This window comes from Protomyctophum parallelum (assembly GCF_964188405.1).
Source record: "Protomyctophum parallelum genome assembly, chromosome: 9".
Classification (NCBI taxonomy): domain Eukaryota; kingdom Metazoa; phylum Chordata; class Actinopteri; order Myctophiformes; family Myctophidae; genus Protomyctophum; species Protomyctophum parallelum.
The window spans coordinates 4,685,090-4,712,496 of record NC_139706.1 but is presented as its reverse complement, the minus strand read 5'-3'; the positions used below and the strand labels follow the sequence as shown (position 1 = coordinate 4,712,496).

The window sequence follows — 27,407 nt, the reverse complement described above, 5'->3', positions numbered from 1 at the left end:
GAGAGGGTAAAATGAAACAAATGGACCTGTATGGTCCATTTGGTTTCATTTTACACTCTCAAGAGTTAAGATCTATAAGGGTCCATTTGGTTACCAACTCTCAGCACCACCTGGAACCCCCTCAAGGACCACTGGTTGAAAACCACTGGTATAGGAGTGCAAGTTATGGATTTCAGCTTTGAGGGCCGGAAGCAACATTTCCGGGAAATTCCCCCAAAATGTCAACCTGTTAGCACTTTAGTTGGGAATATACATAAGCAAAAGAAAAGGATGTTGCACAGATGTTGTCGTGACAATGCCAAGATGTGTGTATACAGCTAACTTTTACACTCTTTTCACGAGACACCAGCGTTCAACGCACACACAAACACAGTCAAACAGATGACGGCACCGACACCACAGTTGTAGAAAAAGTTTTAATGCTATAATCATAACATTATAGTCATCATTATTATATTTCCCATCATCGTTCAGGCTGACCCAGTATACTGTAGACCTGCAGGAGCACAATGTTTACACAAGTCCTTTGGCTGCAGCTCGATCCTCCTCACACACTGACAAAACCCTGAGTGTTTTATTTTACTCTGTTTGTGCACAGAGTAGACCCACAGGGTTAAATTTAACACTCATGGTTTTGTTTTGTTACAGTGCACTCCAACATCACACAAACATGTAGCCTACTACAAATGCTTAAAGAAGTTCCGAGGTGTGTGCGCGTGCGCGCGCGTATGTGTGTGTGTGTGTGTGTGTGAGATCAAGAGCCTGACCGTTATATCAGTTATTGTTTGAAATATGTAACCACTTTAAAACTTCCCATCCCTATATCTTGGGAATGTTATTCTTGGTGAAAATGTTCAAAAGTTTTCAAAAACGGCAGATCGGCTGTTGTTGAAAAAAGTTGAATAGGGCTTAACTGTTTAAATCAAATGTATTCTAGTTAAATATTCTCAAACAGAAACTTAAATGAAATCAAAGTTATTAATAAATATATCAGAAAACGTTGGTCTAGGTTTCTCCAGAATGGGGTACGGCATCTGACTCAGAATTCTGGCATTGGTCGGGCTCTACTGTGTGTGTGTGCGTGCGTGCGTGCGCGTGCATGTGTGTGTGCATATGCATGAGATCTCAAGGTCCATAGGTAAATGACACCCGTGGGTGTCTTAAGGAGGTCAGTGGTGAGACAGCGAGGCAGACTGGAGCTCATTCATAGTCTGAAGCTTCATGCTGCGGAGAAAACAACGACGCTACTATTCAACAAGCGCACGTGAAGCTGCATCCGCTTGGAGTGGCACGCATAAATACAAAAATAGATTAAAAAACAAAAGAAATTAAATACTGTGTATTTTGTGTGTGTGTGTGTGTGTTTCTTCGACAGCCACATGTGCAGGATCAGGAAGACGGGGGTAGCGTTGAGCCACAGGCATTGAGGAGGCGTGGTCAGGGGAGCGTCGCGGCAAAGGTCCCCTCCAATCGCATCCCTGGGCTGCAGAGTGAGGTCATTCGTTGGGGGCGGAGCTGGTATTGGTGGGTGTGGTCTTTTAACGAGTTGCAGCGAGGAAGACACAGCTGGATATTTTATATATAAATATTACAGTATTTGTTTTGCCTGTTCACCACCCCCTCCACCTCCCCCTTCGGTCTTTGACTGGATGTCGTCGCTGTCGGGTGGAACCCTTGCATGTCCAAAACAGTCACATTTCAGGATATGGAAAGAGAATAACCTGTGGTCCCAGTGGATCCAATGCGGTTGTGAGTTAGTCACAAGCTCTTGTTAATGCATTTCATTGTTTCAATATACGATATAAAACCATAACCACTTTCGCTTTCACAAGGCCTTGCGACGCGAGGCCTCGTGATCGGCTATTCTTGCTACTTTAGGGGATATAAGTTGGGGTGTAATTTACAGAAACAACCAAAAGAAACAAAACAAGTTGAAATACGAAGATACCAGCTTTTTGCCCGGCAGACAGCGACAATATGTTCCAGGTCAAGTCGTGAGAGGACCAATGTCCACCCATGTGCCTGTTTCTGTATGTCTGTTTGTCCGTCTGTGTGCGTGTGTGTGATGTGTAGTTTAAAGCATTGATCCTGCAGTGTTCACACCCATAGAATGAAATGGAAGGTTTTGGGAAAGAGAGGAAGCACTTCTACTGTGAAAAAGATATGGCTTAAAACCTACAGCTTCTGACTGTTAGTGTGCATGTTTGCGCGCGTGCGCAGGTGTGTGTGTGTGTGGTGAGGATGTGAGCAGCTACGTAGAGGTCAGTGTCTTTCAGGGAATGTAAACTTTCAAAGCACTGTGTCTTTTTTTTCTTCTAAACTGTGTGTCGTGTGCATCATAACATACAGTATATACAGTACAAGCACACAGAGATGCGCGGCACACACACACGCACGCACAGCCACGCGTGCACACATTCTTCAACGCATACAAATCCTCTCATACATAAGTATTCCCAGACGCACATATATTTTGCCTCCCTTCCCACTCTCACACACACACTCACACACACTCACACACACACACACACACACACACACACACACACACACACACACACACACACACACACACACACTCACACACACACACACACACTCTGCCAGCAGCTAATGTGCGTGGATGTCGAGTCCCTGTGCCAGGAGGCTTTCCGCGGGGTGCGTGTGGGGCGGGGCGTGGAGCAGCATGGCAGCGTGGGGGTGTGGGCCGGGGTACGGGTGCAGAGAAGGTCCCGGGTGGGGCGGGTAGCCAGGCTGGGACAGCAGGGCACCCGGGTAGTCACCTGGCAGAGACATGCCTTGTAGCCCTGGAGGACAGAGAGAGAGAGAGAGAGAGAGAGAGCATTTTAATAACATCTAATAATAGAAGGATAAATGTGATGAGTAAGGGATGATGTAATGTGAGGCTGGTCATTATTGGAAGCTAAACCGCAACAGCCTCGCTGTGCATGATCTCACTTACTTTGTTATACTGCTGCTTCTGAATGACATCAATACTTTGACAGGAACTATTGACTTTAAATGATTTTTCTTAGATTACACGCATCTGCTTTCAATAAAGAGAGAAAGAGCGGCAGTCTGCAGTTCAGAAATGTCTGACCCTAGAATACCTTGAGTGTCCAAACGCTGTGTAATTCATAACGTATCGTGAAGGCCACGTATAGGGAACGGGGGTTATGACGTACTGTACTGACTTTTCAGCTCAAGACCCAGAAGATAATGTTTTTCATGTTTGCCTGGAACCAAAACCAGCGAAAATAAGAGGGCACGACAACATGACACGATGCTGCTATTTTCACTATTTCTTAAACATTTGTGTATTTATATGTATTTATTTATGGGAATTATTCGATTTTCTGGTTTTATTTATGAAATATTGGGATTTATTTGTTAAAAAAAGGAAATGAAAAATAGGGGCATATTTACTCACGAGTCGCGACACCATAAAAATTGGTCCCTGAGCCACTGTTGGGGAAACAGTGCTGTACTGTATGCTGTCACACTTTGGTATGACCCGGCCAGGTATTGAACCCCCGACCTCCCAGTCTCAGGGCGGACACCCTAACCACAAGGCCACTGAGCTGGTAATAAAAGTAGCGTAGACTAAATAATAAAATAAAAGTAGCGTAGACTAATCATTAGAAGTGGCTCTTATTTTGAGGAGGAAGAGGAAGTCCGTTTTGGTTGTAACCAAGCTGCCATGACCAGCCACTATACATCGTAATTCTGTTCACAGCACTAGTAACCAAGTAATCACAAACCCAAGTGGATTAGCCAAAGTTCATATATATACATATATATACGATATGAAAACCATGCATCTGTCACTAAATACACGTTGGAATTATTACGTTCAACATGGAACCCCTGTGGCATTAGGTGAGTAACTCATTGTATCTGTGTTAAAGCCACTCAGTATAGGCTACGCTACGGCTGCAGAGTTCATGTGCAATCTCATATGCTGACTAAAATAACGTTGTGGTAGAGCCCCCGCCGTGCGCACCAAGCAACGTCTTCAGGTGCTCCTCTGAGAACTAGCCTGTTACGGACCATGGTCCTTCTGAGTATGTGTTATTGTTAAAGAAGTGATGAGCATATATAATGTATATAGTGGTGTACAGTACCTGCTGCTCTGAGCCCCAGGTGGGCCTGTCCGTCCAGGCTGTAGCCTGCTAGAGCTGCTCCCTCTGGACTGTAGGGACCACCTTGACCTGAAACACACAACACACACTCTGTCAGTCTGACTGACTGATAGCCCTCCAAGCAGAACCCAATGCTACTGAAGTTTCTGACATTTGTTAGACCCAGTGCATTGGGTCCTGTTGCATCAGTACCTTGCCACCTGGTACGCGGACATACATAAAACATAAACAACGTGGATAACGCCTGTCTGCGCTCTTTGACGACATTTTTTCGTGTGAGGGTTTCTGAATATGTGAAGTACCCATACATGCCGCTGCGAATATCTCCTGTGGCGCCGAAGCCGTTAAGTATTTTTAATCTTTGTTTGACCGATTTGGTCGCTTTGATTCTTCTCTTCCTTCCTTGTTTATTGGCACCTCATTGTACCGCCTATCTGGCTAGCTAGTGGTGCTATAGCTATGACAGAGCAGATCAGAGGCAGGGACGTAGCCGGCACAAGCCAACCGCACACCGGGAGGTGTCAAACAAAATACTTAAAAATACTTAACGGCTTCCGCGCCACAGGAGATATTCGCAGCGGAATGTATAGGTACTTAAAGTTCACGAATTCAGAATAACTTAAACTAAAAAAGGCCGTCAGACGCCGCAGATACGAGCTTAGAGAGAATATGTATGTGACTGACTGACTGACTGACTGACTGACTGACTGACTGACTGACTGACTCAACGAATGTGTGTCTGACCGATAAGTCAACTGCCACTGTGTGGCCATAGATGGTAGTTAGCGTGCGCCAGCTGGAACTTTAATTTTAAAAGTAGATTTTCAGCCAAACCGTTTCACATCGATAAAGTACATTCATTGACGGAGAACTCCGACAACGGCAGTCAATGGTTGGATTTTAATTGAGGAACACTCCGTCAAAGGAATCTGCTGATATTTACCTGAGCGATTAGACTGGTCAATCATAGGCTGAACTATTCTCCTCCTGGCATTGATGAACCTGCGAGAGAGAGAGAGAGAGAGAGAGAGAAATGTAGAAATATGAAAGACAGAAATATATAGTGGTTAATGGAGAGAAATACTCGCAGAGACACTGTTAACCTTTTCCTTTTTACGACCACTTAACCCTTTCAGAGGGCAAAGTAAATCAACATTAGGGTAGAACAGGTATTGATCGCACTGTGATAATTAATTGATCTGCATTGATTATTATGTCAGAGTGTGTGTGTGTGTGTGTATGTGTGTGCGTGCGTGCATGGATATACAGTATATATATATATATATATATATACTGTATATCCATGTATATATATCCATATATATACAGTGTGTGCGTGCACGTGTGCACAACTGCGCATGCTTCAATGCCCTCATTCATGGTTGTGGAGGAGCAGGAATGCTACATATTATATTTATTATGGGACATTGATTTGCTATTGTGTTTTATGAACATGGAACAACTGGGTTTTACGAGGCCGTTCAGAAACGAGTGCTTAGATGGACTTTGAAGAAAGGACATCAAAAACCGTTAAATACAGTAGACATACTGTGTAGAATTATTTCCTATATGGTGCTTGTCTGCTTGAATTAGTTTGAGGCACCCTTTCGCTGGTTATTTTATTTTATTTGTTTCCAAATTTGGGCAAGGTTTCAGCCCGATCCCCATTTAATTGAATTATAAGATAATTATTAAAACATAAAAACAAAATGTAGAACACAATATGGAAATATAATTGGTGGGATTAAGTTAGTCGACTGACAGTGTGCACAAAAACAGAGGTTTGTCACACAGACACACTGACAAGCCAGCTTTCTACAGAGCCATACCTTTAAAAAAAAAAGAAAAAGCTACATAAAAAATAATTGGACATTACTCTTTTTCACACTGCCCAACTGCAACGACACGCAGCTGACCTGGCAAATGACATGTCAACATGAAAGGTGGATGCCGTACATTTAAACAAGGAGGCTTAATTGATTATTGACACGCCGCGCGTCGGTATATTGATTCGAGGCGTATACTGACCAGTTGTTGACCTGTAAGATGGTCAGTCCGGTGTCCTGCGACAGCTGTTTCTTCTGCTCCTCCGAGGGATACGGGTGCTGTACACGGGCACACACACACACACAGAACAGTGTCACACACACAAATCCAAACACAAACCCAGAGCCTGGACGTTTCACACTCATAAGAAATGACAATGAAAATGGAATTCATCATTATCGCGTCTGATGTCTTCGGTGGGCCCATTCAAACGTGGGTATAAGAGCTTATAAATGAAGCGGATTGAGATTACAGTGAACTTAATAAAGGTAAAGGCCCCCTCCAGCTCCAATAAAGGATGAAATATCTTATGTGAAAGCAATGAGCATGTAGGGTTGAATACTGATGACTCTACATCTGAATTCATATTTCAACCCTCCTCCTCCTCTCACCATCTCCCCCCCCCCCCCCCCTCCCGGCCCATCCCTCCCCTTTGTCTCGTGTACAGTATAATTGGAGTGAAGCTTCGTTTGACCTGCCTCATTTAGTCGCTAATTATCAATCTAACCACCCCGCCAACCATCTCTCTCTCTCTCTCTCTAAACTCTCTATCTCTAATTCAATAGTGACCATATTCACATCATTGTTTAATCCCTCTTTTCCGTTTTCTTTTTTCACTATTAATTCAAATCTACATTTTGTGTTCCTTCTCTTTATGCTTCTGTTCTCTCGTTTAATGTAATTCTCTCTCGCACTAAATCCCCCTGTGCGCCTTTCAGTCATTTTTCATTCCTTCTCGGGCACAATCTTTGTTTTGTTTCAAACACTGCTTTGTGGTCTGCCTTCTTTATTAATCCTCAGAGTTAATCACTCGTTATCCAAATTCATTACCATCCAAACGTGGGAAACGCTAACATTTGAAGTGATAAAAACATGACAGTGAATGGCCTCCTCTGTGACTCAGCCAGCAACAACGGCGACCACAAAAGCCTCAGCATCCTAGCTGGGTTCAGTTCCCGGAATGGGTTGAATCATGTCAACCCCTCCTCTTCCCCCCTCACAGCCTTCTACTGTGTATATCACCGCTGTCGGATGGAAACCTTGCATGTCCAAAGCTAGGAAATATGAATGGATTCATTGAATTCCAATGGATTCGATGGTTAGTTATGGTCATTATTTAGACACAGGCTCTTGTTAATACTTTTGATTGGTTGCACATTTATAAAAACCCACAGACCGACTAAACTACTTTCAACTTGGTGTCCCTGTTTTGTGCATGTCATTATAGGTGAGAGGTTTTGACATTTTATTTATTCCCCCCCAAATCTACAAGCTCACAGCGTGTCCCATCACGACTACGCAGCTTGGCTATTTTCATAATACTTTGTCGTGTGACGTATAAAACACAACACGTATAAAAACGGGGCATATCGTTTGTGATGAGACGAGCGGCGGAGATACAAGGTTTCTGCACGACAGCGCCGACAATATCCAGGCCCCCCGTCTGAAGGAATCAATAACGCAGTCCTTCGACCAAATAAATGCCACCTGAGTGGTGCATGTGTGTGTGTATGTGATCTCTTACCGAGAGGTGCTGGAAGAGCCATGCTCTCATGACGTTGGTGGCTACCTTGGGGAAGATGCCTCGCTTCTTGTTGTTCCTCCTGTCCCTGTCTGACTCGTCGTCGTCTCCCGTGCTGGGAGACGCCACGCCTCCGTCCATGCCGTCACCTGCAGAAGGCACACACGCATGGTTTAAAGTTCTGCAGCCGTGCATGACCGATTTCAGTCGTTTGGATTCCATAGAAGCCAGCGTGTCTTCTGTGAAAGCATGCGCTGCGCACCGACAATAGCCAGATCGCTCTTGTAGATTGGTCATTAGTTATTTTAAGATGAAAGAGTATTTGAAGTGATCAAACTAGCAATAGAATACAAGTTTAGAAGCAGTTTAGCAGCACCTTCTAGAAGCATGAATGGTCTAAGAAATGTCAAGATTTCTTCGGCTGGTCGGCCTAAATATCATCATTACATTTGCAGTCTTGAGATTTAGTTTTGCTTTATTCCATACACAAGCCACATCAGAAATCAGGCATAACAAGCCTGATTTGTACTATTTCCAGAGTTATAAATGGCACAAAATACGGTATTTGTGAACTTGCCTTCCTAAAAGGTTGATGTAATTAGTATGGTAATGCAAGTGTATGTGTTTGTGCACGCAAATCAGGGAATCCTTGAAGTCTCCTCAGCTGTGAACTACTGCATTCCATATTCTCTCTGTACTGTATGTACAGATGTATTGTGTGTACTGACTGTATGGGAGATAAGAGAGAGTAGAGTAGAGTAACTGTGTGCGTGCGTGCGTCCGTGCGTGCGTGCTTGTATATGTGTACTGTACCTGTGTCACTGCAGTTGTCTCCTGTGCTGTGTGAAGGTAGGCCACAGGTGCCAGGGGTTCCCAGGGGAGTTGTGGCACACTCATCTGGTTCTCGTAACCATGCCGCATTCTGCACACAACAAGGGAGAGACAGAAAAACGAGGGTTTGGGGACAGCGAAGGTGATTGCAGTGGTGATGAACTGAAAGAAACAGGGCGAGAGTCGAAACAGGCGTGGCGTTCTAATTTATACTTCATACTTTTTAAATTTGGTTGAATGCCGAGAATAGACGTTCTACGGCGCATGACACCATCATGCATCACTATAGCGCACAAAAAGGTATATTTCAGTCCCAGTACTGCTAGTTCAGTCAGATAATTCACGAATAGATTCAACAGACATTTATTATCAAATGAGAATACAAGTGTGGATATAATATTTAATCTTGGCGTTCGGCTGCTACATATTTTGTCCCTGCTCGACACAATTAGACAACCATCATTAAACATTAAGAGCAGAGAGATAGATATGCAATAACAACCGCCCCATGGGGAACAGAACTAATAGCAGAGCCCACCGGTGGTGCTGGGGTGAACCCACCGCCACCCCAACACATAACAACAACCAGGAACGCATATGCAGAAGGAACGCAGGAAGAACACAGACTAATGGCTCGTACACAGTAGCCTACTGCACGATATTTGGGGCGTCCGGTCTTGGTCTCTTGTATCACGGCAAGATGCTTGCCGACCTGGTGATGGCTGACCGGGATGCTGGGTGGCATTTATCTTAACTGTCTCCCAGTTGGTTCCCATGGATGAACCTACCTGCTCGGACAGACTGGTGCAGGAGCCTGTGAAATCCTCCATGTCAGACTTTGACCCAGCATCGCGGTCATCCATCACCAGGTCGGTGGGCATCTTGCCCTTCAGGCAGGTGATGTAGCGATGGCAGAAGTTATCACACAGGTCGTGGACCTGCAAGGAGACCACAAATCAATACACAGCTTTTAGTATCCCAACCAGCAGTGATTGTACAGATTGAGAGGAAAACCTGAGCGAAAATATGGATAGTTAAAAAAAAAAAAAGAAAAGTCCACAACTATATATTTAAAAACACAAATTAAATTTGTAATATTTTTTTATATGCACAGTATCACCAGTATGATTCTTCTTCTTATTTTTTTTAATCATGTTTCTTTTTTGTTCTCAATATAGTAGCTGCCCGGCTGTGAAAGCTGTGAGCATTGTGTGTCGGTGGATCTCAAAGTTCCTGTAACTAATGTACCCCTGTTACAGTACTGTTACAGTACTGTTACAGTATGTTTCAGGTGATTACCCCCTTCACCAGAACAAAGCATTTCTCCTGATACTGACACATTTTGAATACATTTAAGATCAAACTCACTCAGGCCAGGTGACAAAACGAAGCAGCGAGCTAGCTGGCAACTTTTGTTTTTATTGTTGGGTGGCTTACATAATAGGATACGGCAATTGGTTGTGGCAGCTAACATATTTTTCAAACGTGTATTTTAATTTCCAGATTTTAACTGATTCCATGGATGTGGGATACATAATTGATCACAACCAATATCAGACAAGAATACTAGTGCCGGCCCCCCATTTGAGAATTGGTGGTACACACCTTCTCTAGTTCCAGCAGATGAAAGCGTAGCACCTGGATGGCCTGGATCATCTGTGGAGAGGAGGACACACACGTCATTACACAAGTCATCCTTCCTGCCGTCGGTTTGACTGTTTATTCTTTATCGTTAATGTGTGACAATGAGGCAACTCCATCGTACCAGGTTATCCAGCTCGGGATTGGAAGAAAATATTGGCTTCTCAGAACGAATCTGTAACACAAAAGAATGTCAATATAGTAATGTGTACAGTCATAGAATAGAATAGAATATGTCCCAAATTGGTACTTTTTACCACTTCCCCATTACATTATGGGGAGGTTAAAAAGCTTATGAGCTGTTAATGGTCGCTACTCCGTTATTGGCTGTTGGGAGTTGTCACTCACCTGCTTGGCGAATGAGGCAATGTCGTCGTTGAAGGAATCGGAGGAGCAGACATCACTGTAATTGGTCATGTTGGTCATGCCGGGGAGGTGGGAGGTGGCCGAGAGGGAGGCGGAGTCTCTAGGGGAGCAGGTGGCCAGCTCACACTTCTCAAAGACTAAGGCCAGCAGTGGGAACAGCGGGTGACTGCATGTACACACACACACACACACACACACACACACACACACACACACACACACACACACACACACACACACACGCACACGCACACGCACACGCACACGCACACGCACACGCACACACAAACACAATTAACATACTATTCATTAACATAATGTACACATAAAAAAACATTGGTGAATGTGTTAAAATCAATACACTTATTATGTACATAACTAGAGTTTATTTTAATTCACCAATCATATTAGACTTGTAGAGTAGCCCATATCTGCCAGTTTGTTACACATTGGTTTCACATTGGTTTCACATTTCACAATGAGAATTGCATACTAGCACAGATCAAAGTATGCAACATACAGATACTGTATACATTTACCCATATCACTACCCAGGTTGCTATAACCAACCTCGATAATCTATACTTTACATTTTATATTGTAAATGAAGTAATTGTATGCTAGTTATAGCCACATTTTTCTCTTCATGATTTGATTGTTTCAAATCAAATCACACATCAAATTGAAATAATTTGTTTGTTATATATGGTGAAACATGGTGTTTACACAAATGTAAACACGCACTCACTCACGCACTCACTCACTCACTCACTCACTCACGCACTCACTCACTCACTCACGCACTCACTCACTCACTCACTCACTCACTCACGCACTCACTCACTCACGCACTCACTCACTCACTCACTCACTCACTCACTCACTCACTCACTCACGCACTCACTCACTCACTCACTCACTCACTCACTCACGCACTCACTCACTCACTCACTCACTCACTCACTCACTCACTCACCCATAGATCTGGTCTCTGTGGTGTTTGAGGGAGTCCGGGACGACGTGGGCAGCGTGTCCGTAGTGTGGGGGAGGAAGTGACCTCACAGCATCTCCGTAGCCCGCCACCGCCATGCCCTCCGACCCTGGGTAGTGCACCAGCTCTTCATACTGGAAGACGAGGAGAGTCAGATGTAAATCCCATGTCTCTGTAGGGTCCTAATGACGGTAACTCTAGTGCTTGTTTCCTTTTCTTTAACCACTCTCAACCTGCCGTCCCCAATTTGGATTTGCATAGACAAGCACTTTCAAACATATGTAAAAATTTCCACAGAAATTATTTTAAAGAAATCAAGAAGTTTGAAACTATTTTAAAATGTGGGCAATTTTGAAAATGTTTTAAAGTGCTTGTCAATTTTTTTCCCTTCATTTTCCCCAGAATATAGAGTTTAAGTGGTTAAAGATTATTACTGCTTTGTTGATTTTTTACGAGAAGATCTAAGGGACCGGGGAGAGAGATTGTTGAAGAGAGGATATAGAGACGAGAGATGGCCTCCAATGCAAATCCCTTCGGAGACTTGAAGTGTATATAGTCATGTTGGCGATAGTCACCAACATAATCAGTTTTGTGTACACTGCAAAGCCCTGCAGGGTGTTAATTTATCTAGCCAATGATATCCCTCTCTATGTGCAGTGCATACAGTATGCTTTGCTGTGTGTGTGTGTGTGTGTGTGTGTGTGCGTGCGTGTGTGTGTGTGTGTGTGTGCGTGCGTGTGTGCGTGTGTGCGTGTGTGTGTGTGTGTGTGTGTGTGTGTGCAGTTTGTGCACGCACATTTGCATGCAAGTGTGCATATAGCTACAGTATAATGGAAATGTATTCATATGTCTGTTTCTCTGTGCTTATAAATCTATTATTGCATTGCATGCTGATGATGTAATCAATGGGAAAGGAAAGAAGAGCATGCAGCTATTGGCTATACTCTTCTCCAGAGAATGACACAACAACAGCTGACTGTGTGTGTGTGTGTGTGTGTGTGTGTGTGTGTGTGTGTGTGTGTGTGTGTGTGTGTGTGTGTGTGTGTGTGTGTGTGTGTGTGTGTGCGTGTGCGTGTGCGTGTGTGTGTGTGTGTATATGTGATATGTAATGTTCCCTCCTCCCTCCTAAACTCAGACTAGACAGAAAACCTTGACGCATGCCTTGTACACAACCCTCACTGGGGCCTTATCAGAGACTGCAAATGCACACAACTATAGAAAAAACGTGTAAGTACATGTGCACGCGCGCACACACACACACACACACACACACACACACACACACACACACACACACACACACACACACACACACACACACACACACACACACACACACACACACACACAGACACGACTTCATTAATAAACATAAGTCGAACTCTTGTTTCTCTTCCTCTATCATGTCTTTCTTCTCCCTCTGTCGTTCTCCATATCTCTCCTCATATTTCCATGGTTCTCAGCAGTATTGCTCTGTGCTTCCCCCACACAGCCTCTCTCCGAGGTGGCATTAGGCCTACCCATGTCAGCAGAAGTGCCTCTGTTTCTCTCTCTGGTGGATTAAAGTCGGTCCAATCAGAGTCCCATGTGGCCCCATGGATCACAGAAAGCACCTGCTCCGCGGTCTGGCCGGGACACCTTTTAGTTTTATGGAGGGCTATAGCTATTAACACAATCACCGCTATCAGATTGCGCGCCTCCCTTTACGCGCGGCCACTATCGGATTTCAGTGCGAATTTGTCGGCTGTGCGTCAAAAACACGGGATCAAAGTGCCGAAGTCAAGATGAGGAATTCCTCGAATTCCCCGTTCGGGACAGAGCTTCAGAGCTTTAGTTGTAACGTTTGTATTATTTTAACCGACATAAGCGTTACGATATCAAGGATGGTTGGTTAGCCTATTTTAACTTGGAATAAGGTGACCACGACACGAGAGCAGAGCGTTTAGCACGTAGGGCAGTCTGAGCATATTCATTGCAGCAGCAATTAAGACTACAAAGTTATAGGCCTAGTGAATTAAGATTAAAATCCATCGCTGCATTTAGGTCTAAGAGAGACAACGTTTTTTTTTTTTTTTTTTACATTAAATTTAGTTTATTTGGTGATGAATTAGACAAAATAATGGTTAAACCTGGAGCGAACATTGTAACAGCTGTAGTAAGGAACTATATTTACATCCGTGCTGGTCCGTTTGCAATAAAACGTCATGGTCCAACTCCCACATTCAAAACCTTTAAACATATAGGATATTTCACTAATTTCATTAAGTTACTGACACAAATTAACGCAAAATTGACGCAAATGTAAGCCTCTTAAGGTCTACTTTATTATTTAGAATAGGCTGTCTTCCACTCCTGGAATATAAGTAATGCTTAGGCTACATTTTAAATCGTCCCAATTTAACCCATATTATTTGTGGCAGTTTACTACATACATTGACCAGTCACCAAAGTCAAACTAAACGTTGACTTAGCTTAAATGTGCTATACTCATACAGGCTGCAGCATGTTTGTTGGCGTATTCGGCTTCATTACGCAAATACGTGCAATAGCTTGACCCACCCAGTCAGAGTAGCCCTATACTTATTGCTATGCTATTGTTTTCTAAATGCGTGCACGGGGCCGTTTATCTCTGTGGTGTTTCCATTTTTCAGCCACTTTATAGCATCACTCTCTCGGTACATTCATGTCCATCCACTGTCTCTCCACTGTAGCACAAAACCTGACCTACTTACCGACTTGGAGAGCTGCCTCTCTGCTCCTCTCCGAACCACACGCACGCGCACACACACACGCACACACACACACACACACACACACACACACACACACACACACAGGCCCTCGTGTGGCTGGACAATGTGCTGACTAACACTAAAAGCTGCAATTGATCCTCATTGTTTTTTAGGAGAAAAGGACGAACCCTTTCACCCGAGATGACTGCGTTATTATTTTTAGAGCGGGCTATGGGCTAGCTAAGACTGTATTGGGTTTGGGGCATGTGTTGTATTATTACAATCCGGTCGTCATATCGCCCGAACTTTTAATAGCATACATTTGAACTGCGCGATCCCGCTTCGAAAACACAGGCTAATTATATGGGCTATTCCTTTACCTGTTTTCGTGTAAGTTTTTCAAAACATCCTCAACCCGGCCCCCTCCCGTGCCATCCAGTCTACAACCCACCCAGACACCCAGCCGGGGGCAGAGGAAACGGAACGGGGAGATCATTCGACGGCCAATATTCAAGAAATATAGTCTATCCTAAAATAAAAACAAGATCGCGCGAAGAATTTGATAGCATGCAGGATATAGTGAGTGCGTGACTATATTATGCCATTCTACCATGAAATGATCTTCTGTGTAGTCCTCGTCTGCGTTGTTTATTTCTATGTACAGTATAGGCTATGTTCATCTCGTAAAAATGTAATGTAAGCTATGTGTGGTAGCTTACAGCAAACCTACCCTCTTATCCATGCAGCGACTCGACAGCCAATCCTAACCCCTGTGAGGATGTTCCGCTAGCTGGACGGTCCAGCTCTCTCTCTCTGTCTCTCTAACCTTCGTGTCCTGGGAATGAAAAACAAATAGGCTCTTTAATTAGCTGAAGAGGAGAAAACAGAACATCAGTGAAGCAGAACGGAACATAAACACTAGCCTGGATGTTTAGTCAAAGGACAGGAGAGAGGATCGAGACTATAAACGGTCAAGACCTCGCCTGATGTCATTTGGCTATATAGGATATTTATTTACACCTTCATTATTGAATCAATAGCATTGCATTGGTCATTATACGGGTGGAACGACTATAGGCTAAACTGTAATTCGATGAGCATATTTTCGAAGCCATTCATTTAGACTAAACAACAATATATTCGCCATAATTAAACTCATAGCCAAATCGCATGCTATTGCTGTGGAGCACATTACGGGGGAAATGTACAGATATAGGCTACCGGTATGCAAGACTCCGGTGAACGGTATTACAAATATATATATCCCACCGAAAGCGTTCAAACGTTTTGCCGTAGTCCTTTAACAGGCCATGGGATGCTGGTATATAGTCCTCTGGTCCAGCCCGTGCATGCGCCTCCTGGCTCGGCTTGCAGCTCGTAGGATGCTCGCTCGGTGTGGTGTGTGAGTGTGCGTGTCTATGTGTGTGTGTGTGTGTGTGTGTGTGTGTGTGTGTGTGTGGACTGGAGGATGCAGGGAGATATAGCGTCCTGTGTTCTTCTCCGTGTTGTGTTGCTCGCATGCATGCATGCAGTCCTCCACGGCAGCGAGTGAAGCGACAAGCTGGAGAGCGTCACGGCTGTGAATGAATGATGGTGATTTAAACCCCGGACAGAGCAGAGCAGGAGGAGGAGGAGGAGGAGGAGGAGAGGTATAGGGAGTGATGATGATGGTCGTTGGTAGTGTGCGGAGTTGTTTGGGGGGTCAAAACGCGCCGGGGTCTCTTCCCCCCCCCCCTCCCTCCTCCTCCCTCAGCTATCCTCCCCTCCTCCTCCCCCCCCCCCCCCCTTCTCCTTATCACACTCGCGCATTTCAAACGCCAAAGAAGACCCCCTCGATCGTTTTATCTCAATGGCACGCTCTCCGCTCCCACACAGCTAGTCTCTCTCTCTCTCTCTCTCTCTCTCTGTCTGTCTGTCTCTCTCTATCATCCTGTCTCCCCCCTCTCTCTCTCTCTCTCTCTCCCCCCAATTCCCTTCTTTCTCCCATCCTCAGCAGCAGCTGCGTGATTATCATCTCGGGATAGCTCGGCAGGGGAATCGTAATAATAACAACACAGCAACAACACAGGGGAGGACAACACTGTTTTATTTCCACCACAAACTTTTCACACCATCAATTGCGTCCTATAAAAATGCTCGTATATATATAATGACTCCCATGGCAGTGATGGCACAATGCAACTGGTAGCCATAAGGGTGTGAAAATGTGAGTATTATTATCTGTCCCCAATTGGAAACTGGCAGCAAATTAACTCACTCCCTTTTTTCTTCTTCTTTATTTTTTATTTTTTATTTACCTATTAACAATTTCAGATGACTGAAATAGCCTACTTTAGCACTGGCCTATAGGTCTATTTGTTTGGTCTCTTTTGTTACAACATGCTATATACAAGATCTTGTGGTTTTGTGGGTTTGGTGGGCCTAATTGTGATTTCATTTTATAACCTAGGCCACACTTAATTTGTTGTTCTCGAATATTGGCCCATAAATACGTTTTAAAGTGATCGATGACAATACACTTATTAGCTAATAGCTTTAAAATTGTTTTATTGTTTGTGTTGACATCTAATAGGCCGGCCTTTTGACTAGCGCAAATGGCAGCATTTTGCCTTTCCCGTTGTTTTCTTGTTGATTGTCCTTTATGGAGCGTGAAAAGAAAAACAAAGCCTTTCTCATGAGAAAGTTTTCTCTTCTCATCCCGACGTGAAAGGAAATAAAACTTTCACATTCTCGTGGCATATACCTAAACTCGTCGCCTCTGTGTTGTAAATTACGCCTAAGTAACATCATAATTATTCTAAACGCTTCTCTTCCCCCTCTCCCGCTGAGAGAGGCCAACAGGCGGTGGCACTTCAATCACCAGCGGCCTGGCAGGGAACAACAGGCCGGGCCATGCATCTCCGCGGGCGGCGTGGAGTTTGACCGTGGTGCCGCCCGTGAGAGCCTTCACGGCATCCATGCATGCCGTCTTTCAACTCCGCGGGGTGCACGTTTCCTATGGGGATGATCATAGCTGCGAACCCCCCGAAGAACACCCAGCTTAATGTATCTATACAAGTGTCAATGGGCTGGAAAAGACCCCTTTTCACTTTGTTAACAGGTTGAATGAGCTGGTTGTAATGAACATTTGCATCAACATGGCTAATATAATAGGATATTTTTGAGTTTTTTTCTTCCTTTTTGGAGGAATAGAACCTGCGCTTTATAGGCCCACAATATAGAGGGCCTATATTCATTGATAGAGCAACAAACTAAATTACAACAAGGACAAATGGCAAAAGTCAGAATTAAACTGCATGCATGCTTGCCAAATTGTGCACATATAAAAACATGTTTTGACAAATTGGCTATAATTATTCTGTATAATTTTTCCCACGTGTGACTATATTTGTGGGATTATGAGGCTCCAAAATATATAATAATAATAATAATAATAATTTAACAAAATTATAAATAAATTCCACTTAAATTCATTAAACAGAATTATAGGAAGAACATTATTGAAGAACTTAAACTTAAACAAAGTGTCATAAATTCCCACTCACAATACCATGGAGTAGAATTACATGTAAGCTGCATAGCTGGACATTTGATCAGTTTAGTCTTTTTAAGTGAGAGGTTTTGTGTATTAGGCCTACTAGGCTGCAGGTTGGAACACTGTGGGAGTTTCTCTATAGTGAGCCTCTCTTTTCTTGACTTTGGTTACTGCATGTCAAGGCTGTTACAGTGGTTTGTCACTATACCTATCAAATTATTTGTGTGTGTGTGTGTGTGTGTGTGTGTGTGTGTGTGTGTGTGTGTGTGTGCGTGCGCGCGCGTGTGTGCGTGTGCGTGTGTGTGCGCGTGCGTGCGTAGCACACAAAATCCTGAGAACACACTTTTGGTGTGCACAGAGAGATGAGAGTGCATGTCCATGTACAAAAATGCTAGTGATCAGGTTTACAATGGTGCAAGAATTGGTGTGTGTGTGTGTGTGTGTGTGTGTGTGCGTGCGTGCGTGCATGCGTGTGTGTGTGTGTGTGTGTGTGTGTGTGCGTGCGTGCGTGCGTGCGTGCGTGTGTGTATGTGTGTGTGTGCATGCGTGCGTGCGTGCCTGCCTGCCTGCGTGCGTGTGTGTTGTACTTGCTATAGTGTGCTTGCTTGTTTGCTGCCATGAGGGTCAATGTCAAGGTGCTGTTCAAAGTCAGCCATCAATGCAGGCACCGCCCAGGGCCAGAGAACGACCAATGTATGTGTGAATGTGTACATGCGTGTGTTTACTATTGGGTGTGACTCAATACCAATACTAAAAGTACTCATAGTATGTCATTAAAAAACATAGCAGATCGCAAAACATTGTGATCTTGTAGATGTGCTGTTTCTGAATATAGCTGAAATGTAGAATTTTACTTTGAATTAGTTTTACTTTACTGATGATAAGAAATCTGCAAAGTAAATTGTAAGTAAACTTTTTCAAATAAGTGAAAAACAACATATCTTTTTAATAAAAATGGAAATGCTGAAGTAAAGTAAATGTATCTAAAAGTTTTACTTACTAGTCCTTACCCGTTGTGAATGATGTTCAGCGTGTGTTCACGTTAACATGCCCCGTCCGAGTTGTTTTCCCCGTGTAGAACTGTTACGCGGAATTTCCCTGTGTGGGTCTGTTACGCGGAAAAGTGTGTCCCGGAAGCCATGCATTTCACTGGTGACCCGGAATAGGACAGACACACCGACAGACAGCGATCAGTGAATTTAGTAATGATACTCTAAGTACAGTACTTGAGGAAATGTGTAGCCTACCTATTGCTTTTACCACTGGTATTGTTCTGAAGTTAGGGAACGTCACTTACCATGCAGGTCCAAACTCCTAGTCCAAACTGCTCATCATGTATACCATTGCACTTTCCCTGAATCCACAAGGTATACTATGGCTGGTGGAAACAGAAATCCTGCGGCATAGGAAACAACCGGACAGGTTTTGTGAACTTCTCACAACATCGAGTTGACTTTGCCTTAGGGAGAGAGAGAGAGAGAGAGAGAGAGAGAGAGAGAGCCTAGTTGACTTTGGTGACTCCACCATTAAGCGAATATGGCCGCCGTGACCTCTGGGTGCCACACACAGCCGCCCCACAAACATTGGGGGGGAATAGAGTAGAAGGACAAGAGGGGAGAGAAAACCAGTGAAACTGAGGAATCGAGGGAAGGAAACGGAGAAGGGTGAAAAAGCGAGGGATGGAGGAAGGGAGGGGCAGAGTGCATTTTTACGAGCGTGTGCCTCTCCAGTTTCTGGGTCGTCTGGCCGCGTGGACATAAATTCTCCCCCCCCCCCCCCCTTCCCACCCTCCCCCCTCTCCTTCTTTCTCGCCTCCATCACCCGCCCATGCAGCGATTCCAAACCCTCGTCGGCCGTTTTCTCCGTGCAATGTTTGCAAACTTTCTCCATGTTGCTCTGTTTCTCCTTTATGCGGCCTTCATATGCCCGTTGCCCGACTTATACTTGTTTGTACCCAAACATAGCCGATCTACATGCTCATGCACTGCAGTACCAAACTATAAGGATGTGTCAGGTTTTACCAATCCCCTTCCTTTTTTGGGGCCTCATATTTATATCTGTTTGAACACCTCTGTGCGTCATCTGCCCTCGCTTCGTCACTCCACCCCAACTCCATGCCACCACCTTTCCCATCCACCTGCCTCTCTCTCTCTCTCTCTCTCTCTCTCTCTCTCTCTCTCTCTCTCTCTCTCTCTCTCTCTCTCTCTCTCTCTCTCTCTCTCTTTCTCACCCTCTCTCCCTCCCTCGTTGTTTATAGTAAGCACCTTCTTCTTATTTTCTTCTCCTCCTCTCTTCTCCTCTCCTCTCCTCCACCCCCCCCTCCCCCTTTCCCCCAAGTCCCCCCCTTATAGATGGAGATTAACTGGGGAGTGCAGCGCCATCCGTCCTCCTGACTGTTTGTTGTTAAGGAGATGGATGGAGGCTCCCTCTGCCAGCCCTGCGCAGCCACAATTACACCAGCCGCCATGATGGATGGAGGGAGGGGGGGGGGGAGTGGAGAAGGGAGGGGGGGAGGGGGGGTAGAGAGAGGGGCATCTATCACGCCCCTTAATCTACCTGTCACTGCATGGTCCGGAGGGGAGGAGAGAGGAGGAGGAGGAGGCGGGCGGGGGGGTGGGGGGGGGGGGGGGTCGGAGAGGGCCTGCCAGCCTGCTACACCCTGCCTGTTGGTTGGAGGTTTTTTGTTTTTATTTATTTTTCTTCCTCTGTTGTTGTTCCTTGTCTGTGCAGAACCAGGGGTCTGCACTGCATGCTGCCTACAGGGCAGTGGTGATTAAATGTCCTTATCACTTCAATTGATCGTCCTCAGCTTATTGTATTGCGCTGTACACACACACACACACACACACACACACACACACACACACACACACACACACACACACACACACACACACACACACACACACACACACACACACACACACACACACACACACACACACACACACACGTACATATACGTATGACATCAGGTGGTATGCCATGCATGCCACACGATGCACGTGTGTGTGTGTGTGTGTGTGTGCGCACACGTGCGTGCGTGTGTGCGAGCATGCTTGCATGCGTGAGAGATAGACTGTTTGAATGATATCAGTAGGTGGTGGTACTGTATGCCACCGCATTGCTGCGTATGCTCGTGCACACTAATATATGACGTACTGTATATAATGGGCCCATACTGTACGTTGCCTGAGACTGATGTGTTTTCCTGTCCTCACCTCAGTTGATAGCATATACACTTTGTAGAGTGTAGACATTACACCAGCACACACCTTGTACACTTAGATGTACGACGTGTAGACTATGCATGCATGCACACTCACAAACACATACATACGGACAGACACGTGCAAGTATACACACTTCAATGCACGTGCATTTATACATGTACCCATCTGCTCACACACACACACGTACACGATACGATAGCCATGCCAGCTGCCTTGTACAGTGCATGCATCAGAATCAACTTTATTGTCACATCACAGCTAGGTTTACAGCCGTAAAACAGAGGGTGAAATTGTTTTTTGTGCAAGCTCCATAACTTTTTGTTATTTCCATAATAGAAATGAAAGGGAGGGGTAGGGGGGGGGGGGGGGCAAGGGCGACGAGAGGGGCAGAGATCAATAAAAACAAACAGAATGTCTACATATATTTACACATATACCAGATATCTCCGGTATGCACGCATACGGTATACTCACACACACACACACACACACACACACACACACACACACACACACACACACACACACACACACACACACACACACACACACACACACACACACACACACACACATACACACCTTTACCTGTTGAATGCATCAACGTAATGCAGACCTGTATATGGACCGGTAGACCTGCATGCATTACCTGTAATGACGCTCCATTCTCCCTACAATGCTACAGAAATATTATGAGAACTAATCTCAGGTCTCCTGTCCTGTCCTCTACACCCACCCCCACCCACCATTACCCCCCACACCCCCCTCCACCCACACACCATCTCATCTGTCCAGAGGAGTGAGGGATGGCATGGAGGGATTAATACTCTTCCGCTGGCCCTGGGAATGATGGATGGACAGATGCAGGGAAGGTGGAGAACGGGAGGAGAGAGAGGGAGTAGGGGGAGAGAGAGAGAGAGAGAGAGAGAGAGAGGGGGGGGGGGGATTAAAGGAGAGAAGCCAAGTCGCAGTGTTCATAAATCCAAAGGGAGAGACCTGGTCTGCATCACATACTAATACGATCTGCTAGAAGTCCATGATTGGGAGAGGGAGAGAGGGGGAAGGGGGAGAAAAAAGAATAAAGAGAGGAGAGAGAGAGAAAAGAGAAAGAGAGAGATATGGGAGTACAGTAATAGAATTAGATGTAATCTAATCATGGCAATAAGATGCAAATGGATGAGTGTTAGCAGGGTGATTATGCAGAAGAAGAATAGCTTTGTTTGGATGAAGCTCTGAGGCGTCAGGCCAGGTCTTAAAGCCCAATTCATACTTGCACCACCACGTCGCTTGGTGAAAATAATAGATTTTCAACCGGAAAACATGCCACATTGTGAAAATATGCTCACTTTGACGAGCAATTCGGTCGAAAGACAAAGTGCAAATGGATCCATTCATTCTGGAATGGTACATGATAGCCTACTGACATGATATTGACCATGATACTGACAACGGTACTTACCATGATACTGACCATGATACTGACTATGATACTGACCATGATACTGACAACAGTACTTACTATGCTAACCATGATACTGACATGATAGTACTGACCAGGATACTGACATGATACTGACCATGATACAAGACCATGATAATGACCATGATACTGACATGATAGTATACTGACCATGATACTGACATGATACTGTAGAGAAAATTTGGCGACACAGCAGGCAGGACATACACATGCTGTGTCCCTGAATACAAGTTTTCTGGAGCATTACAAAGTCACTTTCACCTAGAAACCTTTTTATTATTCAGCTTACTGTGGAGACACATGCTGGAACTTTTTACTTTGAAATGTTTTGTAGTTTCTGAGTTATTTAACTTAAACGCCCAATGCATTCTCTATGGCAATAGCACAAACCTTGGCATGCTACTAGTCCTACATACTTAAACCTACCAACCCCATTCTAGCCTACTTAGGTTCATCTTACGATGGACATGTTTGCCTGAAAAGGAATCTTTGAAATGTGTCATAGTTTTAGAAATATAGTGCTTTCAAATTTGAGACATTTATAATGGGGCTCAATGGCAGCTCTATGGGACGTCAAAAAGTCACTTTCACCTAGAAACTCCATTCACACTTTTTATTATTCAGCTTACTGTGGAGACACATGCTGGAACTTTTTACTTTGAAATGTTTTGTAGTTTCTGAGTTATTTAACTTAAACGCCCAATGCATTTTCTATGGCAATAGCACAAACTTTGGCATGCTACTAGTCCTACATACTTAAACCTACCAACCCCATTCTAGCCTACGTAGGTTCATCCTACAGTGGACATGTTTGCCTGAAAAGGAATCTTTGAAATGTGTCATAGTTTTAGAAATAGGCCTATAGTGCTTTCAAATCCTCGTTTTTCATAATTTTTGACCATTGGCTATATAGCCCATCTCAGACGGCATACTATAGTATGCCGTTTTTCATAATTTTTGAGGATTTGAAAAAAGGCGAAAATCACTCGAGACAATGGACTATAGCCCATGGTCTCTGAGTGATATTTTTCTTTTTTAATCCTCGTTTTTCATAATTTTTGACCATGGGCTATAGCCCATCTCAGACGGCATACTATAGCACGCCGTTTTTCATCATTTTTGAGGATTTGAAAAAATTACGAAAATCACTCGAGACAATGGACTATAGCCCATGGTCTTGGAGTGATTTTCATGTTTTTTTCAAATCCTCGTTTTTCATCATTTTTGACCATGGGCTATAGCCCATCTCAGACGGCATACTATAGCATGCGGTTTTTCATCATTTTTGAGGATTTGAAAAAAGACGAAAAAAGTCAGAATGAGTTGAAATAGACTTATTGCACTTATTTTTACTCCTAACAATGGCCAATGTATACTACTAAAACAGTATCAGAAATGAACTCCACATGCCTCAATTAGTCAGTATGGAGGTATTACATGTGCAAATAGTTACACCCAGAAACAAAAAAGTTGTATTTTCATCATAGCCCATGGTGGCCATATTTGATGTGGCCATTGCGCCATTCGTGGCACTATGGCGGATGAGCACCTCGTTGATTGTGCATGTCTAGGGACCAATTGACTCAGTTCAAGTGAGAAATTGCCCCAACACCAAATTGCGAGAAGGTCTACAGGCAGGTACTGCCGTACTGGACTAAGTGTGTTAGAACACTGGCCACATGATCGGGAGATGGTGAGTTCAAATCACACCCAAGTCTTTATTTTTAAGACCGATTTCAGGAGAAGAAAATAAACAAAAAAGCAGTGTGAATTGTCTGTAACCAGTGTCTCAGTGTGTTAGAACGCTGCCACATGATCGGGACATGGTAAGTTCAAACCCCACCCAAGTCTTTACTTTCAAGACCGATTTCAGGAGAAGAAAATATAGAAAAAATAATTTTGAATTGTCTGTAACCAGTGGCTCAGTGTGTTAGAACGCTGCCACATGATCGGGACATGGTGAGTTCAAACCCCACACAAGTCTTTACTTTCAAGACCGATTTCAGGAGAAGAAAAGAAACAAAAAAGCAGTGTGAATTGTCTGTAACCAGTGGCTCAGTGTGTTAGAATGCTGCCACATGATCGGGACATGGTGAGTTCAAACCCCACCTAAGTTTTTACTTTCATCACTTTTGACCATGGGATATAGCCCATATCGTACGGCATACTATAGCACGCCGTTTTTCATTATTTTTGAGGATTTGAAAAAAATGAAAAATCTGATTTTTTTTTTATCCTCGTTTTTCATCGTTTGGACCATGGGCTATAGCCCATATCGTACGGCATACTATAGCACGCCGTTTTTCATCATTTTTGAGGATTTGAAAAAAAATGAAAAAAACGATGGGTTATAGCCCATCGTTTTTTGAATTTTTGGAGAAAAAAAGAATATCCTCGTTTTTCATAATTTTGGACCATGGGCTATAGCCCATATCGTACGGCATACTATAGCACGCCGTTTTTCATCATATGGATATGAAGAATCAACTGACTGAGAGAAAACGCTAATGTACTGCTGCTGAATTAGTTAGATTTTCCCTAGAAGCAGAATGTATCATATTTGAGTGACTTACTGTTGCAAACGATACAGAGACACCTCCCTGACAATAACGCAGAGACAGCTTGTTTATTTTTGGACCACAACGCTTATAGTAGACGATATTAAGATCACCCCATGTTATTCTCCATAGAGAAATTACTTCCGCGAACCAGGGGAATCGTCGGGATGAGCGAGTTACGTCAGGACTTCAGTGCTCTATAGCCCATATCGTACGGCATACTATAGCACGCCGTTTTTCATCATTTTTGAGGATTTGAAAAAAATGAAAAAATGGAAAAAAAAGGATGGGTTATAGCCCATCGTTTTTTGAATTTAAAAAGAAAATCCTCGTTTTTCATCATTTTGGACCATGGGCTATAGCCCATATCGTACGGCATACTATAGCACGCCGTTTTTCATCATTTTTGAGGATTTGAAAAAAATGAAAAAAAACGATGGGTTATAGCCCATCGTTTTTTGAATCTTTGAATTTTTTTGAATCTTCGTTTTTCATCATTTTGGACCATGGGCTATAGCCCATATCGTACGGCATACTATAGCACGCCGTTTTTCATCATTTTTGAGGATTTGAAAAAAATGAAAAAAATGAAAAAACGATGGGTTATAGCCCATCGTTTTTTGAATTTTTGAAAAAAGAATTATCCTCGTTTTTCATCATTTTGGACCATGGGCTATAGCCCATATCGTACGGCATACTATAGCACGCCGTTTTTCATCATTTTTGAGGATTTGAAAAAAAAAGAAAAAAACGATGGGTTATAGCCCATCGTTTTTTGAAATTTTGGAGAAAAAATAATCCTCGTTTTTCATCGTTTTTGACCATGGGATATAGCCCATATCGTACGGCATACTATAGCACGCCGTTTTTCATCATTTTTGAGGATTTGAAAAAAATTAAAAAATGAAAGAAACGATGGGTTATAGCCCATCGTTTTTTGAATTTTTGGGGAAAAAAAAATCTTCGTTTTTCATCATTTTTGACCATGGGCTATATTATAGCCCATATCGTACGGCATACTATAGCATGCCGTTTTTCATCATTTTTGAGGATTTGAAAAAAATTTAAAAATGAAAAAAACGATGGGTTATAGCCCATCGTTTTTTGAATATTTGAAAAAAAACAATTATCCTCGTTTTTCATCATTTTGGACCATGGGCTAGCCCATATCGTACGGCATACTATAGCACGCCGTTTTTCATCATTTTTGAGGATTTGAAAAAAATGAAAAAATGAAAAAAAAAACCGATGGGTTATAGCCCATCGTTTTTTGATTTTTTTAAGAAAAACAAAATCCTCGTTTTTCATCATTTTGGACCATGGGCTATAACCCATATCGTACGGCATACTATAGCACGCCGTTTTTCATCATTTTTGAGGATTTGAAAAAAATGAAAAAATGAAAAAGAACGATGGGTTATAGCCCATCGTTTTTTTCATTTTTGAAAAAGAAATTATCCTCGTTTTTCATCATTTTGGACCATGGGCTATAGCCCATATCGTACGGCATACTATAGCACGCCGTTTTTCAACATTTTTGAGGATTTGAAAAAAATGAAAAAATGAAAAAAAAACGATGGGTTACAGCCCATCGTCTTTTGAATCTTTGATTATTTTTTTTATCCTCGTTTTTCATCATTTTTGACCATGGGCTATAGCCCATATCGTACGGCATACTATAGCACGCCGTTTTTCAACATTTTTGAGGATTCGAAAAAAATGAAAAAAAAAACGGTGGGTTATAGCCCATCGTTTTTTGAATCTTTGAATATTTTTTTTATCCTCGTTTTTCATCATTTTTGACCATGGGCTATAGCCCATATCGTACGGCATACTATAGCACGCCGTTTTTCATCATTTTTGAGGATTTGAAAAAAATGAAAAAAAAGAAAAAAACGATGGGTTATAGCCCATCGTTTTTTTTAATTTTTGGAGAAAAAATAAAATCCTCGTTTTTCATCGTTTTTGACCATGGGATATAGCCCATATCGTACGGCATACTATAGCACGCCGTTTTTCATCATTTTTTTTTTTTTTTTTTTTTTTAAGATATTTTTTTGCGGCTTACGCCCTTATTGATTTTTTAAGGGATAGAAAGTAGGCTGACAGGAAACGGGAGAGAGATGGGGGGATGACATGCGGTAAAGGCCGTGTCGGGTCCGGGAGTCGAACCCGCGGCACACCGCGACTGGATCACCAGTCCGGTGCCCAGACCGTTACGCTACGGCCTGGGCCCATCATTTTTGAGGATTTGAAAAAAATTAAAAAAATTAAAAAAACGATGGGCCCATCGTTTTTTGAATTTTTGAAAAATAAAATTACCTCGTTTT

General features: G+C 43.4%; 1 protein-coding gene across 2 annotated transcripts; it reads right to left on the bottom strand.

Annotated features, from left to right (window-relative positions):
* Positions 1 to 474: 474 nt before the first annotated feature.
* meis3 (myeloid ecotropic viral integration site 3) lies at positions 475 to 15,702 on the bottom strand. 2 transcript variants are annotated; one of them, XR_014569781.1, is made up of 14 exons: positions 15,541 to 15,702; positions 14,998 to 15,106; positions 11,525 to 11,666; positions 10,531 to 10,714; positions 10,307 to 10,357; positions 10,147 to 10,197; positions 9,330 to 9,479; positions 8,524 to 8,632; positions 7,714 to 7,859; positions 6,171 to 6,247; positions 5,086 to 5,144; positions 4,125 to 4,211; positions 2,532 to 2,807; positions 475 to 2,481 (listed from the first exon to the last, which is right to left on the bottom strand). XR_014569781.1 is itself a non-coding variant. In XM_083773897.1 (14 exons), the coding sequence occupies exons 2-13, from the start codon at positions 15,011 to 15,013 to the stop codon at positions 2,611 to 2,613; spliced, it is 1,269 nt and encodes a 422-aa protein (XP_083630023.1). In that variant the 5' UTR covers positions 15,014 to 15,106; positions 15,541 to 15,702; the 3' UTR covers positions 475 to 2,481; positions 2,562 to 2,610. The 2 variants fall into 2 exon arrangements, 1 of the variants encoding a protein (XP_083630023.1); XM_083773897.1 differs by having other exon boundaries at positions 2,562 to 2,807.
* Positions 15,703 to 27,407: the final 11,705 nt, after the last annotated feature.

Excerpts from the sequence above, each read along its gene's own strand:
- meis3 (XM_083773897.1), bottom strand. Across the intron at positions 10,358-10,530 it reads TTGCCTCATTCGCCAAGCAG|ATTCGTTCTGAGAAGCCAAT; the intron begins GTGAGTGACAAC and ends TTTGTGTTACAG. Across the intron at positions 4,212-5,085 it reads TGACCAGTCTAATCGCTCAG|GTCAAGGTGGTCCCTACAGT; the intron begins GTAAATATCAGC and ends TGTGTGTTTCAG.